The sequence below is a fragment of the Ochotona princeps genome, chromosome 7, assembly GCF_030435755.1.
Source record: "Ochotona princeps isolate mOchPri1 chromosome 7, mOchPri1.hap1, whole genome shotgun sequence".
In the NCBI taxonomy this organism is placed as follows: Eukaryota; Metazoa; Chordata; class Mammalia; order Lagomorpha; family Ochotonidae; genus Ochotona; species Ochotona princeps.
In genome coordinates, this window is record NC_080838.1 from 48121088 (window position 1) to 48140855 (window position 19768).

The window sequence follows — 19768 nt, forward strand, 5'->3', positions numbered from 1 at the left end:
GATTAAGGAAAAGAATATGCAGAAAGCATATGATTCTAATATTGAATAAATGAAAGCAACCATTGTTACATCAATATAGAGTAAAATAATCTTGATTAAAGAAATATTCCAGGGAGGGAAAAAGCATCATATACTAACAAAATGTCCAAACTACCAAGGAGATATAATAATAATCAATGTCATGCATTTAACAATACAGTTTAAGCATATTTAAAACAAAAACTGAAAGACTACAAAAAGAAAATCCACAATTATACTCAAGTTCTCCAATATCACTCTTTCAACTATTAAGAGCATGATTATACAGGTATTTAACAATATTATCAAGCAACAGAATCTAGCCAACATTTATAGAAGATTTCATGCAAGAGGGAAAAATTCATATTTTTTTCAAGTTTCTGGAAATACATACTTCAGACCATAAAAGAAATAATTTTTACTATTATTTTTATAAGATTTATTTTTTTGATTTTGAGTTGTTTGAATGTTCTCCATACTGATTTCCATAGAGGCTGTACCAGCCTGCAGCCCCACCAGCAGTGGAGTAGGGTTCCCTTTTCCCTGCAACCTCGCCAACAAGTGTTGTTGGTGTTTTATTCATGTGGGCCAGTCTTACTGCCGTATGATCCAGCAATAGCACTCCTAGGAATATATCTGGAACAATTGTTTTATGAGAAACCAACATGCACTCCTATGTTCATAGCGGCACGATCAGTAATTGCAAAAACATGGAAGCACCCAAAATGCCCATCAGCAGAGGATTGGATAAGAAAGCTATGGTTCATCTACTCCATGGAATACTACTCAGCTATTAAAAAAAACAAAATGCAGTTCTCTGTGGCCAAATGGGCCAAACTGGAAACCATAATGCTAAGAGAAATGAGCCAATCCCAAAAGGTTAAATACCACATGTTTGCCTTAATTTAAGATGATAATGATGTTATGTATAACATGTTATGTTATGTATGTTATATGTTGTGTATAAACTAAAATTGAAATGTCAATGAGGTGGTCACAGAAGGTGGTTAAGAACTCGCATTTACTTTTAACATATTGGTTACTCATTACTATGTCAATTAATTCCATAATGATGTAAATTTTTGCTGATGGTATGTTGGAGCTTTTAATTGATCAGGAAGATACTCTGCTGGCTCTGTCTTCAGACCAGAGAGGGTATACCTAAGAAGCCATTGAACCTGACTGGACAATAAGATGCTGGACTCTATGTTTGGTATATGCTTGCAATGGGGGAATCTCAACTGAACTTGAACTGTGGTTATGTAACAAGGTGGAGGAATCCACCATGGTGGGAGGGTTTGGGGAGGGTGGGGAGAACCCAAGTACCTATGAAACTGTGTCACATAATACAATGTAATTAACGAATTAAAAAAAATTTTAAAAAAGATTTATTTTTTTTATTGTAAAGTCATATATACAGAGAGTAGGAGAGACAAAGATGAAGAAATTCCCTCAGTTGACTCACTCCCCAAGTTTCTGCACTGGTCAGAGCTGAGCTGATTCAAAGCCAGGAGCCTCTTCCAGATTTCCCACCTGGATATAGTGTCCCAAGATGCCTACTGCCTTCCTGCTACAAGCAGGGAGCTGGACAGAAAGTGCAGCTGACAGGATGAGAACCAGCACCCATAAGGGATCTGGCATGTGCAATGTGAGGACCTTAGTGGCTAGGCTACCGTGCTGGGCCCACAAACAACTAAAAAAAAAGTTACCATAAGACAGGCTTGTGGAAGAGTGGTACTTGGAGACCACTTGATATAGGGAAGCAGCAGTAACAGTTCAGTAGCGCTGCAGTGACCAGATAACACAGTATTAGTTAGCAAGCAATGGTCTGAACTCCAGTGGCATCCAGAGCTTCACTGTCTGCCAGCTGGAAACAGGAGTTCACTGGTAGCTTGAGAAATGAACACAGGCAAAAAAAACCTTTCCATCCTTCTTACTTGTTTGACCTAACCATGAGCATAGAAAAAGCAGTAGACACGAAGGGGTAATGCAGGAGCAGGGTGGATCTCACAGCCCAGACTCCACCAGTGCTGCACTGGGTGCCATTTGGTTTAGTGGTGCAAAGAAGGTGGATTTGGAGGCATGGGTGGTCACAGGCTAATTTCTGGCTCAGTGCACTGTACTAATTTCACAAACAAAGAAGTACCAAATTCACATCTTTCAAGTTCGACACACAGTGGGTCTGTGCGGTCCCCAGTTCTAACAGCCAGCAACCCAGAGTTTCACTTGTGCCATCTCAGGCACCATTTTGTGCAGTGGAGCGAGGGCTGAGGGATGGAAGGAACAACAGTAAGTTGTGCATTCCCTAAAATAGGAGCAATCAGTCTCTAATTTTATAGGACAAGAGGGTGTGGGACTGGAGGCACAGCAGCAAGCTGTGAAAGTGTTAAACCAGGAACAAAATCACTTCCACCTCAGTATATTGCAATGGTCCCCCAAACAGTTCTGACATGGCATCCTACAGGTTCCACCCAAAATAGGTCTGGGTGGCTCCAAGACGTAATGGCTAGCAAGTACCACCAAGATCAGCACCACTGACAACCCAGTTTAGGACTGCTGGTGTCCCCTTAATCTGGGACACTGCTTGAACTGGAAGTTGGAGAAAGCCTGTACACACAACAGTGTGGCAACAGCATGGGATCACAGGCAGTGGAGGGTGGTGGGCCAGTGGCTAGGGCTATTGAGAGAGTCTGTGGTGAAAACCTAATAGAAGAGCGCAGGCCTGAAACTCAATGGAGGGAGTGGCACAAGTGACTCCAATGAAGAACCAGGTATCAACCCCAATCAATAAAATTAACCTGCAGACCTGTGGGTAACACAGCTTAAAAACCAGCCCTAAGGAGAAAAACCTGCTAACCAGAATTGCAATGACGAAGAGCAAATGAAGAGACAGAAGCATAACGGATATTACTGAAGACTCACAGGCAAAGGAGCAATAGCCTCTGCCACCCTCAGAGTTAACTAAGGAAGAGATCGAGAAAATAGGAGATGCAGAGTTCAGAAAATTTGTCATTACCTTCAGCAATGAGAAGCACATACAGGAGTTCAAAGAATTTAAGAAACATGTCACACAGAAAATAGCAACACTAAAACAAAATCATGCAAAATTATTGGAAATGAAGGACACAACTACCCAAATCATAGGCAAATGTGGAGAGCATCCCAGCAAAAGGACAACAGAAAACTACATCAAAGAATAGCACGTTGCTAAAATGACAGGGCCAAACTCTCACCTATCCATATTACTCCTGAATGTAAATGGCTTAAATGCATCAACAAAAGTCACACATTACTGTAATGATAATGGATCAAAATACAAAACCCATCTATCTGTTGCCTACAGGGGACACATCTCACCAACAAAGATCAGCAGCAACTGAAAGTGAAAGGATGGAAAAAGATATTCCAATCTAACGGTAAGAAAAAATGAGCTGGTGTAGGCATGCTTGTATCAGATGATTCAGACTTTGACATGAAAAACATTACAAGAACTGAACAAGGACACTACATACTATTCAAGGGATCCATTCAGCAAGAAGATATGACCATAAGAATTGTATATACACCAAATTCCAGGGCACTTTTCTACGTGAAACAAATATTAATGAATTTAAAGGAAGAAATAAGCTTCAAGACAATCATAGTGGGGGAACTTAATACCCATTACCATCAATGGACAGATCAATGAGACTGAAACTCCGCAAGAAAACAATAGGACTCGCACAAACACTGCAGCAAATGAACTTAGTTGATCTCTACCGAAACTTCCACCTTACAGAGAATACACTTTTTATTCATCAGTTCATGGAACCTTCTCCAGAATTGATCATGTTATATGCCACAAAACAAGCCTTAGCATTCAGGAATGGTTAAAAACCCACAGATTAATAAATGTGATATGCCACATCAACACACTGAAAAATAAAAACCATATGATCATCTGAATTGATGCAAAGAAAGCATTTGACAGGAATCCAGCATCACTTCATGCTATAAAGCTTAGGCAAGATATGCAGAGAAGGAACATTCTATAACACAAACAAAGCAATATACAAAAAAATTGCCAACATCATACTAAATGGTGAAAGGCTGGAATGTTTTTCACTAAGGTCTGGAACTAGACAAGTATTTAATATAGTGTTGGAAGTCCTTACCAGACCGATTAAGCAAGAAAAAACAAAGGAATACATATTGAAACTGAAAAATTGAAATGATTCCTGTTTGCAGATGACGAGATTCTCTACATAGGAAAACCAAAACCTTGAACCAAGAGACCATTGGAACTCATAACAGACATTGGCAGGGTAGCAAGATACAAAATTAACAAACAGAAATCAATGGCACTAGTAAAGGCAAAAAAAGAACCCTCCATGTCTGAGAAAGAAATTACAAGTACAGTCCTCTTTACAACAGTGGAGAGGAATCTCAGATACCTTGAAATTAATCTAGCTAAGGATGTGGAAGACCTCTATAATGAAAATTCCAAAACATTAAAAAAAATAATAGAAGACATTAAAATATGGAGAAACCTACTATGTTCCTGGATCGGCAGGAACAACAACATCATCAAAATGTCTGTATTCGTGAAAGTAATATACAGATTCAACGTATGTTATGTATATTCATCCCAATAACATTCTTCTCAGAAAGAGAAATGATGATATAACAGTTCATGTGGAAAAAGTTCATCTGGAAACACAAGAGACCATGAATAACCAAAACTATCCTGAAAAATAAAAGCCAAGCTGAAAGAATCACAATTCTCGACCTCAAGACATATTACAGAGCAGTGGTCATCAAAACAGTCTGGTATTGTTACAGACACAAAGAAGATCAATGGAACAAAATAAAAACTCCAGAAGGGAGTCCACACATATATAGTCAATTAATCTTTTTAAAAAAGATTTATTTATTTTTATTGGAAAGTCAGATATAAAGACAGAGGAGGATAGACAAACAGAAAGATCTTCCACCCTCTGACTCACTCCCCAAATGGACACAATGACTGCAGCTAAGTTGATCTGAAGCCAAGAGTCTGGAGCTTCTTCTGGGTCTCCCACGTGGGAGCAGGGTCGCAAGGCTTTAGTCCATTCTCCACTGCCTTACCAGGCTATAAGCAGGGAGCTGGGTGGGAAGCAGGGCTGCTAGGACACAAACTGATGCCCATATGAGATCCCAGCACATGCAAGGCAAGCACTTTAGCTGCTTCAGCAACACATTGTTCACTCAGTAGCATGCAATGTAACTTCATGTTGTGTTTAACTTTCTATTTTTTCTTCCTGTTGGTGACTTTGTTTTATAGCTTTTCATCTAAAGGGATGTATAGTAACTGTGTAATAGAGACTATCACATATAGAAGTGAAGATACAATGCAGTGTGCATCTCTGCTTTCAAATCAATGATGGACTCCCAATGAAACTGTTGAATGTAACTTTACAATAGAATGCTGGACTCTCTTCCATTGTCCATGAGTACAGTGTCAGGATACACTTAAATGGCCAAACGATGGACTTATGACAGTTTGAAATCAGTGGGGGTAGGGGAAAGAAGATTTGAAGAGCAGGCAAGGGAAATCCCAGAGCCTATGGAACTGAATCATGGGATATAAAATAAATAAATAAACTTCTTTTAAAAAACTGAAAAAGTTGTTGAGAGTTATTTTATGGCCTAAGACATGATCTCTTCTCTAGAATGCTCCATGCTATGATGGGTTTTGATATTTTTGTCCTTATTTTCATTTCTTCAAAATACTTTCTTTTCTCTTATTAAATTCTTCACTGACTCATAGATCCGAGGGGAGCACCATTTTCTCCAAGAAACTTTTTTATTTTTCATTTCTTCCTTGACACATTGGTTATTCAGCAGCATGTTAATTAACTCCGTGGTGCTGTAATTTTTTTTAGCTTTATTTCTGTGTTGATTTTAGTTTACGGCTTCTCATTTAAGGGAACATATAGTAGCTGTGTAACACAGATGATCATATCTAGATGTAAAGATACAATGCAGTCTACATCTCTACTTCCAAAGCAAAGATGGACTCCCAATGAGATTGTTGGATGTATCTTGATAATAGGATACTGGACTGTCTATACTGGCCTTGTCAGGTCACACTTAAATAGCAGAATGATGGGTTCATGACTGCTTAAAAAGGACTATGCTATTGTAATAATATGGGGAAGCCAGTAGGGTGGAGGGAATATGGGGAGGGGTGGATGGAAATCCCAGAGCCCATGGAATTGTAGCATAAAATTAAAAATAAAATAGAAAAAAATGTTACCATGCAAACTATGTGCTGTGACCATGGAAGGATCAAACTAGAAATCAATCCCAAAAGGGTGACAGGAATATGTCCACAGTAAACACCTTCTTGTTCTTAAGATCAAATATATAGCCTTACATGATACTTGTGTAGATTAATCACCTTCTTGTACCAGCATCCCACATGGGCACAGGCTCCTGTGCAGGCTGCTCCATTTCTGATACAGCCCCCGCCCATGGTCTGGAATCACAGCAGTGGGTGACTCCAGTCCCTGGATCCCTGCACCCACACAGGGCACTTAGGAGAGTCTCACGTCTCCTGACTTCAGATCAGCAAACATTGTGGTCATTGAGGGAGTCAATCAGTGGATGGAAGAGTTCAGTTCCTTTCTCCATCTACCAGTCTGCATTTCAGTTAAAAATAAATTTTAATTAAAAATAAATCTTTTAAAAATTATTTTATATCTTTGAAAGATAAAGGTGGAATTACTGAGAGAGAGAGAGTTGTTGACACTGAAACCAGGCTGAAAACAAGACTCAAATATCTCATTTAGGATGATTAAGTGAGAGAAAGGCCATATGGCTTGTGGGCCAACCTCACTGCCTTGCAGGTGCACTATCAGGGAGCACGAGCAGGATCAGAACCAGACAGCCAGTTCTCAAACTATGCTCATGTGTTTTGCATGTGCTGCAAGTGAAGAATTAATCCACTGTGACATAATGCTGTCTCAACAACACACTTGTAAATAATTTATATGTGAAAGAAAGACCTCAATGGTAGGAAAAGCCATTTGTAATGATACCAAAATCATCTTTTTTGCTGTGTGAGATGTAACTACGTTTATAAAGAATTAGGCGTTCACACTGAACTAATGCAAAATTTGTGGTTCTATTTATTTAACGCCAGTATTTCTACAATTCTTAACAGAATGAAACATGGGTAAAATTATTCCATGATCTCTTACACTTTTCTTTTTACCTTTACCCCCCACCATTAAAGAGTATTTCTTATTTTCAGATTAAAGGTATTTTACTAAAAATAGAAGGATGTTTGGAAGTAGATACGCATGATAAAGTATTATATATACATATATAACATACATATTTCAAAATGAAAATATTATATTCTTTAATATATATTTTAAAATATTTATAGATTATTAGAAGTTACAAAAATATTATGTGGAGATGTGATATTTTGTCCCTAAGAAAACCTTTAAACGATGAAAATAGAGTAACTGTAAAATTTTTCCTAATATTTTCTTGAATACAGTTTTATTTTTGAAGCTAACTTCTGTTAGCAAGGACATTTAGGAACATTTAATAACTGAGCTGCTCTTACTTCATGTGTAAAAATTGAAACCAATAGTAATACATTCCCTTGGAAGGTTGCTCTGAGGGTTACACCTGAAAATGAATGAATCACTTCCCACAGAGTTCTACAGACTTAATAAGTGATGAATAAATTGTGGACATTTGCTCTCTGTAAATTTATATATCAAAATAAGCTACCAATATATGCAGAACTAAAACGGTTCTTGATACCCAACCATGTCTGTCTCTCACTGAACAAACATATGGAAGAGTTTCTCAGATGGATCAGGGCAGGGGCACTACTTGACATCACCCACATCCTCTGCTAAATGGTCAGACTCCATTCTGCACCATGGTCTCCACAAGTCAGGGGAGATAAAGGCCATGGTCTCCACAAGTCAGGGGAGATAAAGGCGGGTCAAGGAGCAGGCTGAGGGCCGTTATCAAGAAGTGATTGCAGGCAATGATTGCAAGACCACACTGAAGAGATGAAAGACCGTCTGTCCCTGTGTGATGGCATGGAGCAGCCCAATATGACTCTCTGCACTTCTGTAAGTAAAGCTGGAAACAGACACTTGGTGCTCCTTGACAAGTCTATTCAAATACATGCCTAAGCTTATGAGTATAGTTGGCTGACTATAAACCAACACATGGTTATCTGCACCGTGTCCCTACAAGTATTGGTGGAAGACTCAAGACTTCCTCAAAATTAAACCTATACTCTGTATTTCCTTTGTCAGTTTTTTAGCATGTGACAATTTGTAGCACTTTGCTTTTATAAACTTTTTAGTGGCTGGTGCGCTTTTGTGTGTGTGTGTGAGTGTGTGAGTGTGTGTGTGTTTTAGCTTGTATTAATACAGTTTGTTAGGAATAGGGATTACACTGAGTATGGTCCCATTTGCCAAAATAGTCATTGATCTGAAACACAAAGGGCTTCTCTCTCTAAAGCCTCTTTGGAATCCTTCAGTGGGAATGCCTTCCCTCTCCTTAGCCCTGCCCAGCCAGGATCATTCTCTTGCTTATACACCATTCTTCTCCATGGACTGTGCCTTTCCTATGCCAGATATAATAACAGAATGCTCCTGCTTGCCAGTGTTCCATGAGAAGTGCTTCACATGTTTATTTCATTGATATACCAAACAATCCTCTGACCTGGTACTATCGTCCACCCAAATCTTACAGATAACAAACTTCAGAAAACGAAGAGTTAAATAACTTCAAGGTCTCAAAGATAGTCAGGTCTGTTTGATTCCAAAGGCCACCCAGTGCCCTGAACCTATGCTGCCTTTGGCACTAGTCAATGTCACCAACTGACGCCAGTCCAGTGTCTGGAACAGTGGAGTGACCAGTCCACCACACATCAGTCAGGGAGGTGATGCTGACTGATGTCATGTAAAGCAGAAATGCCAGCGACAATGAGAACCTTTGCTACAACAGTTGGGTGCCTAATTCTGGGCTTTGGAGAGGAGAGAACTTCAGCAAACACACTCATTGGCTCATTCTGTCCTGCTTCATTGGTGCTGCTGCTTTTCCCCTCCTCCTTCCCAGTTGCAGCCTGTAGATTCAAAGTTCAAACTTGGAGCACACAAGGAGAAACAGTACGCTAAATTATCTTAGTGGGATTGAAAGAGGAGATGCATGAACACACACATGAAAAGATATGTATTCAAATGTAGGTGTAGGGAAATGGTTAATCTAACAACAACAACTTGTAATCTGCAGAGTGCATTGCAAAACCAAGGTTTTGAATTCAGGTTTTGAGCTCTGTTTTTCTGATTTGATTTGGTGTGAGACGAAGCTGATGGGTGTGGCTTAGAAATTGAAATCACAAATCATGTGCGAATTTGATGACACAAGAGCAAACAAAATATCTGTGCTATATATTTGCTTCATGTACTTGTGCAAGCAAGAAGTCCACAAGAATTTGCCAGTCTCCTGGTCTGCAGAGAACTCAGAATCAACATGAGCACAGCAGGAAAAGTAAGCAAAACCCTTTTTCTGTTGGCATTGCAGTTTCTTCATAAAGGATATGACATCGATGAGCAATTAAAAATTCACGCATACATTAGAAGGGATATATGCTGATATACAATGTGAACTATATGCTATATTTACAATGTATGCTGCACTGTAATGGAAAAAATACTTCAAACATCTTTAAGTAGGATGCATAAGATCTGTTTATGTTGTTTTTACTCAAACAACAAATCAGTTTGTAATACTTCGATAGATTATTCTAAGACAATTATACCTAATGTGAAACTTTATAACTGGAACTCTTTAATTAAAAAGGGACCTATGTTAAAGTTGGCAGTTGTTTAAATTTTATTTTTGAGGATGTCTACATATTTGAGTATGATGCATTCCCTGGTGGACCACTGATTAGGGTGCATAGGATCAATAATTATGGGATATGGATGAAATGATGGTTTTCAAGTTTCTTTTTCTTTTTCCTGTATCTGGGGAAACAGAGAGAGAAGGGAAGAAGCTGCAACCAGCATCCTAACTGCATCAGTACACAGGGATAGGGAACAGCCACCTGATCATCCCAGTATCCCTGATGTGGAGAATGCTCCAAGGCTTCTGCTCAGTGGTTTTGAGAATTAGGATTAATTCTGTGTCCAGTCCCATTTCTTATGGAAAACCATGGGTGTTGTGGCCCAGACCAACCCTCTCTACCACACACCGGGCTCTCACATACACCAATGCAGAACAATCAGAGTAACCCACACTTGGCCTGCTTGCAGGACTGCTTCCTGCATATGTCAGTACATGCAGTAGACTGGTCTGATCTGTGCCGCATCCCATTTGGCTTTTGTACACACAAAAGGGTGCTGTAGTCTTGCTCAGTCCAACAGACCCCACTATGCAGCCCACACTTATGCTGATGGGTACTACTGCTTGTCCAGCCAGATCCACACCCAGCCCTGGTTCTCATACTCACAGTTGGGAATTGCAGCCCATCACACATGTGTCTACAGTCTCCCTACTAGGCTTACTCCCAGTACTGGATATTGTGCTTTTCAGGTGATTCTACAGTCTAGCTTGTCAGGACTCGCCCCCATTCCCGGCACATGTTAGCTGATTCTGTGGCAAACCCAGACTAGCCTGCACTTATTCTGCCTCATGCATGCAGCAGTCAATACAGTAGATTAGCACTGACTGGCTCTTCCCTAACTCGCTCATATCTACCCAAAGGTGTTGCAGCCCTGCCTAGCCTGATCTATTCCAGGTTCTGGTTCTCACACTCATCAGTGGGAGCAGATGCCCTGCAGGGGAGTCCACACTGGCCCCTGCCAGACTCACCCTGTCCCAGCCTCCCCCAGGTTTATATATGCTGGTGGGTGCTGTAGCCTGGTCTGTCCTATTCTGCTCCCAGTTCCAACTCATGCTGATGGGTGCTACAGACTAGCCCATCCCAGTCCAGTCCTCCCTAATGTGAACTGGCTGGTATTGTGGACCATCAGTCCTATCATGCACCCCGTCCTGGTTCTCAGAGGGGCCAGTGGGTTTTTATGAACTGGCCCTGCCTAGTCTTCCCCTGAAATTGAGCCACATGTTAGCCAGCAGTTATGCAACCTGGCCTGGACTTGGCTGCTCCCAGCCTTGATTCTTGAACTCACCTGCAGGAACTGCATCCTGAAAGAGCAGTACCCCAAGCTCCTCTATCAGATCACCTCACAGTGGTAGATCTCACTCACACAGATGGGTCCTTGGCCTAGACTAATTTGGTCTACTCTCTGTCCTTGCAGCAACAGTGGCCTTGTCCAATTGCACCACACCCATTCCAGTTCTTACCACTGGGTACTACAGCCCAGCCACACCTGGTCCATAGCCAGACCCAGCTCTTGCATGGTCCAGCAGGTCCCAAGACCTAGCCCAGCATCTCCGACATCCACCCTGGCTTTCATGAGCACCAGTAGGTGCTGGAATAAAGTCGCAGTCTGGCACACCCAAGACCTAGGGACACATCCCATACCCATGCAAAGGGACACTACAGTCATGTCCAGCACAGATCACCACACCCATTTCTGGTTCTCACAGTCACCAGTTTGAACCATCACCGAGTCTGGATGTCCCCTTAGCTGTCCAACAAGGCCTGCTCCTAGCCACAGATCTTGTGCATGCCAGTGATTACTCTGAGCTGGATTGCCACAGCCCTTCCTTCACCTTGGACTTTGCTATCAGATGCTGTAGCCTGGTCTGTCCTGGCCTACACCCAGTCACAACTCTCGCTGGTGGGTGCTACAGCCTACACAAGTCCAGTCTGTTCTCATCCCTGGCTCATGCAAACTGCTTAGTATGATAGCCTAGCCCAGCATGACCCATACTCCTTCCAGGCTCTTGCACATATCAGTGTACTAAGATTTGGCCTGGTCTTGCCCCATCTGCACTCACCACCAGAACCAACCCACCCACTTGCTGACAAGTGGATTTACCTTGCCTGGCCTAACACCCAGGCATGAATCACATGCTCTCCACTGGGAGATACAGCCTACCAGGAAATTTTCCCAAGTTCCCCACCAGGCCCACTCTCAGACCCAGATCTCACATGTGTTGGTGGTTACTAGGCCCTCACCTGGCACAGTCTGCCCCCTTCTTTCTTGGCCTTTGTATGAGCTGCTGGATTTTGTGGTCTGGTCTGCCACACACCCTATCTTTGGTGTGCTTGTGGGTGCTGCAGCCTGGATCAGCCTGACTGGTTCCCAACCCTAGTACCCATGAGTGTTGCCGTCTTCTCTGGTAATGCCTAACTCAGTCCACCTCCACCCCCCAAATCTTCAGCAAACCAGCAGAAACTGCAGTTCCATAGGAATGGGATCACATGTCCCCCACAGAATCTGCCCCTAGACCGGACCTCTCACATGCTGGTCAGTGTCATGCCCAGCCATGACACTCACTGGAAGATACTGTGATTTAGCCATGCCAGGTAGGCCCACAAACCTAACTTAAGTGTGTACTGCTGGTAGTGGTCAGCACTGGTCGATACTGGCTAGACCAGCTCTGGTTTCCCACATGGGCAGGTGCATTGGTCTGACCCAGAAAGTTTCCCCAGCTTCACTCTCCAAACCACTTGATCTCAATCCCTTCACTTACTGATGGAAGTCCCTCAGAAGTCCTCACCTACAACATACTCCCTCAGTGGTCCTCCTTCCCACACATACCCTCACTCCCTTCCCTGACCAATCCACAGTCCCTGCACTTGGGAGCAAATGGGTTTTCCACTATAGACTTCTGAGGCCCATTCTTCCAGTGGGGTGCTATGCTAGCCTGGAGTTCTGCCTGCCCACAGGGACCCAAGCTCCTGCCATACATGCTGAACTGGCAGCCTACACCTTTACCCACCCAAGACTCCAGAACATTCAGTTTCCCAAGCCTGGTCCACCAAAACAGCACACCTGCATGCTGAACTACAATTATCCTCTACCCTGTCCCCATACCACCTAGGGCCAAAAAATCAGGAAATCACCAGGCTCACTCTGCCTACGTTGGTGTGAGACTGAAGCTCCTCTCAGGACCCTGCAAAAGCCATCTCACAGGCCCTCTGCAAGCTTACACCCCAGGCCACCATCAACCAACCACACCTGTGTAAGACAGGCACCAACACCAGCACCAGAAGTCCATAATTTCAATGCGCTAGTCTTTGTAATCATACTACTTTTCTGACGTCTGGGGGGTTAAGGGTGACATTATATGAGAATTTGATTCAGAGGACTTTGAAATATGTTATCACTTCCACAAGTATTTTATCAGAGAGCATTAGGATCAACATCTTAGAAGAAGGCAATACTAATTTGTAATTTCTACCAAATTTCAAATGAACAGTTTCTTCTCCACATAAAATCAGCATGATTTTACAGAAAATAAAAACTCACAAAACCCAAGTCTCTTACTAATGACAGGCACAAAGAAAGTTGGTTTTAAATCTTTCATAAATTTATACTTTTTAAAGAAATTTGCTTCCAATTGCAGAGAAATGTATTCACTCAAAATAATCTGTTCATTTTAAGTGCTCATTACAAAAGCAATATGATGATATGCAGTGTATTTGCTGTGTTAGGAACAGATGATACAGTGAAATACTCACTATATCAGATCCTCTGAAAGGTTCTGACATTTCCAAACAAAAGGCCTTTATCAATAACATTGGTTGGAGGCACAGGAGCAGCTAACTGCCAGTGTTCTTAATCTGTCTTGATTTCCATTATTACTCTTGAGTATTTACAACAGCATTTTCTATTTAAGTAAAAATAATTAGGAAAAAACCTTCAGTTTAGTCATGCACAGCTTAGAAAAAATCTTAAATTGACACAGTCAAAGTGTAAACCACTTACATTAATACATTACACATGAAGAAATGGGACATCTAGCAAGCCTGTCCTCTCAGGTACACATCAATCACTCAGCCTACTGATAGTGCTTCCTTTATGTTACACTCATTTCCTTTCACTTTCCTCAGATGGAAAATAACATTGACATAATAAAGCAGTCGTGAGAGGTTAATAAATTAATACTGTCAAGCACTTAGAATAATAGCTGGTACATAGAGTAAGTTATTACATGTTGGTCATTTCTATTATTGCTGGTGTTGCTTAACATTTTGTTGACTTTTCACCACTACAACGAGAGGAAAATTTCAATTCTCTAGGAGCCAGTATTTTTGACTTTAGAAAATTGCTCCCTAAATCAGCTGAGCTTCAGTCTTTTCATTCCAAAATTAAGGCAAAACAATGCAGTTATACTCTTCATTCTTAAATCTTAATTCTTACAGATGAAGCTTGTAACTCATCACAAAACACCATGTAAGTGCCTCTGATTACCAAGACCTCAAAATTATTCATGTGTCAACGTCAAGTACTCTTATGTTTATTGACTTAGTTGAGAAGCTGTTAGAGAGATTGACTGGCCAACCCTGGTACAGTCTCAAACACCACAGCAAGGTAGCCAAAGTCAGGATCTCAATCCAGGCCTCTCACATGTGTGGCAGGAAACAACTCAAGACAACAGTCCTGTTTCTTAAGGGCTGTGTTATCAGGAAGCTGGAGTTAGGTGCTAGAGGGAGGTATTGAACCCAGGCCCTCTGATGCTGGATGTGGGCATCTGAATTGGTGGCTTCATTACTGCATCAAACACCCATCACAAAATTTATTTTGACACTGATGATGGAGAACATACTCCATAGTAGGAGCATTTGAACATAAATTAGGAAAACGAACTCTCAGAAGGATAAATTTCAACTAAATTCTTGACATATTTGCAATTATATTAATTCTCTTTCAAGAAAGCTCACAATTGTGTTTGTCTTACTAGAGTCAGTTTGAGGAGCTTCAACTTCTTAAATAATTAATATCATAGAAAGAGCAGATTTCATGTGTTTCACATGTAAAGTTCGAAGAATATAACCATACTTCCTTCTCTTCTTCTGCTTCTCTGAATCTCCCTCATTGCTTCCTTCCATTTTTATTTAATATTGACAAAACATAATTTCAACCCACAATATGTGCACACGCAAACAAAATACTGTGAGCACAAATCTTATCCAAGAATCTCTACACATAAATAACAAAATTAACAACTCAAAGTTTTAAATCACTAATGCAAATAAAGAGAATGAAGATGTGCTCAAGAGAGAAAATCAAGAATGGGCAAATAAAGAGAGAGAAGTCATCCTGATCAATTATCCAAGATCATACACATAACATCAGAACCTTGTTTTAAGCAGAAAATTAAGCAACGAAATAACAGCTTTTATGTGAATGTAGGCTGACTTTCAAAAAATAATTCTTAGAGTTTCATGTACAAAACAGCATTTGTGCATACAGTAGCAATCAGGAACGACCAGAAATAAACACTCTTGGTGAGGGGAATCAAACAAATGATGCCATTGGTGAATATATTCCTGTTTATCTCAATATCATAGTAGAGTGTTTCTCTCTCCTTATAGTATTGCTTTGAATATGACTTTCAAACAGCTCTTTAAATTTTCCTTGTTCATTGCTGTGATACACTTCTTAGGATTCAAACATGATGTGACATGCATGTGACATGCATGTTGGTGAGAATCACAATCCCTGCTGTTAGACTGGGGGAAATGGCATCATCCTTCTGCTTGACTTTCCAGGTAATCAAATGCAAAGCAGCTGTGCTATGGGAGCTAAACAAGCCCTTTTCCATCGAGGAGGTGGAGGTCGCACCACCTAAGGCCCATGAAGTTCGTATTAAGGTGAACCACTTTTTATACTTCAGCAGATTTTTACATGCAAAACTTTCAGAAAATATTAAATGGAAAAATTTTTTAAATACATTCAACAACACTGAATACATGTTTATCCAGGCAACAGAATTGCATTTGTAATTAAGGAAAGATAAACACTTGCTTTTAATCATTTTAAAACTGAGCAAGAGCATGTATAGTGAAAGTGGAGAATATTAAGAGAAAATGTATGTATTTATAGAAAGAAAGGATGCATGATTTCAAAATTGACTACTAATGGGTACTTCCATGAGTTAATGCACAAGTTTCATTTGTACAACTCATACATTCCTGCACACATATGTCAGGATAAATTATTTCACAGAATATTCCAAATGGCTTACTTAAGGGGATGAAGGCAGACTAGGCACAAAAGGCTTTAGATTCACCTTCAGACTCTACTGAATTGTAATTGGGAAAAGTAGGGAGTTTTAGTAAAACTCCTTAGAAGTACACCTTCACGAAATGATACAATCCATCTGAGGATCACATCCTCACTGAATCTACTCTTTCTCTCCTTAGATGGTGGCCACGGGAATCTGTCGCTCAGACGACCACGTGGTTAGTGGAAGCATTGTCTCGCCTCTCCCTATTATTCTAGGCCATGAGGCAGCCGGCATTGTGGAGAGCATAGGCGAAGGGGTGACAACCGTAAAACCAGGTAAAGAATTCACACTCAGAGACGGTGCCTTGCTTTTAGATCCCAAGAGCATCCAGCTCAAAGAACACACTGAGGACATGATAGAGGAGACAACTTGCACAAGTTCACTAATGAGCTGCTTTCCTCTTTCTCCTCTGCCTAACTTGGGCATATACATGCATTCAGGCACTCAGGCACTCTCTTCTGCAGTAATTATGTTTTGAGCATCTCCTAGAGGCCAACTCACTTGGAAAAGTCAAGAATTGGTTATCAACATTCTCATTTTTACTATAATCCAGGCTACAGCAGATTATCCAGTCTCCTCAACATGTAATGGAAGTATGGCAGCCCACTTGGAACTAAATTACTACTTCTGGAGAAAATACTTAGGCTTCAATTCACGAAAGAATAAGTGAAATTGTGTGTGGAGAGAACCCAGCAGAAATCAGGGAGTGCAAAAGTGAAGAATTAATACATTGGAAGTTATTTATAAAAGTCTGTGTTGATTCTCACATTTGAATTTCCTGTTTGGGAGTGTCCAGGCACAAACAACCCAATGCTGATAAAAAACTTTTGTGAAAGAGTGATTAGTGACAGCTGGGATTAAAACCTATTTCTTGGAGATTTCTAAAAAAAGAAACCCAAACCTATAATACATACTTTGTGATGTAAATCTTTTGATCATGCTTTATTAATTCCTGGGTAAAAACCTAAGAACTTGTTTTCTGCCTCTCCAGGTGATAAAGTCATCCCGCTCTTTACTCCCCAGTGTGGAAAATGTAGAATTTGTAAACATCCGGAGGGCAATCTCTGCGTGAAAAATGAGTATGTTTCTGACACTCTCCTTGCACAACAATGTGTTTACATATTCATTATGCTCCTGCCTCATGTCCTTGTGTGTTTCTGTCTTGCTCTGCACAGTATGGCCCAGCGGGGGACACTGATTGATGGTACCAGCAGGTTCACCTGCAAGGGAAAGCCTGTCCATCACTTTGCTAACATCAGTAGCTTCTCCCAGTACACAGTGGTGGATGAGATTTCAGTAGCCAAAATTGATGCAGCTGCACCACTGGAGAAAGTCTGCCTCATTGGCTGCGGATTTTCCACTGGGTATGGGTCGGCAGTCAAAGTTGCCAAGGTAGGAATGACACTGGCCAGTAAAACCAGTTCTATTCAAACTATCAGGAAACAAAGGGGAAGCCATTTCTTATAGGAATTAGAGGTTCTTCTGCAAACTTCAGCGGTGGTAGTGATGGATATGAATAGAACTCTAGCCCTGGAAGAAATATGGGAGCATGTCTTATAATACGGCCAGTTGTAAAAATGGTTGAGCTATTGATAGTTAAGAAAATGTAACAGTTTAATTTTCAATAATTATAATTTAACTAGCATTTGTTGTTGATTAAATATTAGGCTCTGGGACTCTCTGAATCATAATTTTAGAAATAGAAATCATCCATCTGTACACACGTGACACAGCTGGCTCTGTCAGCCTCGGAGGCAACGGGAGGCCCTGAAGTCTTCATGTCAGTGCTTGAAGGGGGAAGGAAGCCTGTCTTCAGACGTGCTCTTGAGGGCGGCTTATTTTCTCTTTCCAGAATTAGTTATTAATAGTAGATTATAAAGGCTTTCCTGTAACCTGCCTTAGAAAGGTCACTTGCCATTTGTATTTTTAAGAATCAGGAAGTGAAGTTTTATTGATATTCATTCCACTGAAATGGAATTTCACTACCACATTTCCTCCTCATCATGAGCACACACTTTCTCTCTCTCACACACACACACACATATTTGTTAAGTGACATATGTGTAGTAGAATTCTAATCTTTTTCCCCTAAGGGTTTAAAGTACACTATTAGGGTCATTTTTGAAATTGAGATCCAGAGACATAAAGGTATTTGTCATATTTTTGATCGCTGATTTAAAAAGTGTGAGGATTGAAATATTTTCCTAAGATCTCCTGCTGGATTTTAATTCAAAATACATAATTAGAAACACTTTCAAAATATAATCATAAAATCTACATTCTCCCAGAAATTATAGGAGGTGATTTCATAGCTTGTGGCATTGGTTTTGAACTTACTTGTTCTTGTTTATTGGAAAGACAGAGTGACACAGACACAAAGGGAAGTCTTCCACTCACTAGGCCCTTCAATCCCCAAATGCACACAGCTATTAAGGCTTGATCAGGCTAAGCCAAAGGCCCAGTCTCTTCCCAAGCCAAGAGTTTCCAACAGAAGTGTCCAGGACCAAAACTTGACACATGTACGCCAATGTGTAAATTAGCAGGAAGTCAGAAGAAGAGCTGGGACTCTATTCCAGGCACTCCAACAGGGATGTGGATGTGCTAAGTGCCCAGCCTTACTCTGGCATGCAAGAATATTTGGTGAATGAAAGTAAATGAAGACTAACAAGAATACATAACAATAAAAATAACTGGGTCAAAGGGGTATTTTATCCACTCTGAAAAATGACGAGAGGATACTAAGACAGGTTCATTAAATATTTCCTATGCAATTGAGTCAATTTAGAACATGTCTTTCCAAAATATCTGTGACTTTAGTTCCAGGCGCCTGGTGCCACTGGTTACTCAGTTTTAACAGATGATATAAGTGAGCCTACATAGAGACTAGAAGCTAAGGGTAATCATATTGATGGATTTTGGTCAACACTTAAAATAACGACATCTTTTCATTACATTATTGCTAGTTTCTGAGCATTTAAACTCAAAGATCACATTAACGAAGAGCACATTGGTCTCAAGGTGTGTTTCTTAAGTGTTTTATGCTGAATTTCCCCTGTTGTTTAGGCTTTGCTTTAAAACAAGATTAATTTGGCCATGTTTCACAGCTAACTTTTGTTCTTGTTTTACTGTGAATGAACCAAAAAGGAGTTAATTCTTGAGGGTGTGATTGTGTCATTTTTCAGTCTTTGGGCATGACCTTGTCCACATATTTCATTTCCCAAAATTGCTTGCATGTGTGTATGAGGTACTGAAACTGGATGACAATGGATTTGAGCCATTGAGGGTCTCTTCATGACTGGAGTCATTTACACTGTGATCATCCAGGTCACTGGTTCCTAGTTTGGGCTCCAGTTGCACTCACTTGGGGGTGGACATACTGATTTAATTGACACAACTCTAACTTAGGCACTGGGTTTTTGAAAAAAAAATAAAATAAAAAAAAAGCTCCCTAAATAAGTCTTAAATACATTAAAGTTTGAACAATTAACTAGTTCAACATACTCCAGATTACACATGAAGCAAGAAGAGGTTTCCACAG

General features: G+C 40.6%; 1 protein-coding gene across 2 annotated transcripts in view; it reads left to right on the forward strand.

Moving 5' to 3' along the window:
* Window positions 1-9316: 9316 nt before the first annotated feature.
* LOC131480815 (alcohol dehydrogenase 1) overlaps window positions 9317-19768 on the forward strand; it is a 38980-nt gene continuing 28528 nt past the window's right edge. Inside the window, exons 1-5 of one of the 2 annotated variants that reach the window (XM_058667013.1) lie at window positions 9317-9570; window positions 15713-15814; window positions 16367-16505; window positions 17222-17309; window positions 17406-17622. In XM_058667013.1, the coding sequence (XP_058522996.1) occupies window positions 9553-9570; window positions 15713-15814; window positions 16367-16505; window positions 17222-17309; window positions 17406-17622 (564 nt within the window). In that variant the 5' untranslated portion in view covers window positions 9317-9552. The remainder of the gene's footprint in view (window positions 9571-15712; window positions 15815-16366; window positions 16506-17221; window positions 17310-17405; window positions 17623-19768) is intronic. The other variant, XM_058667012.1, reaches the window with a different exon arrangement.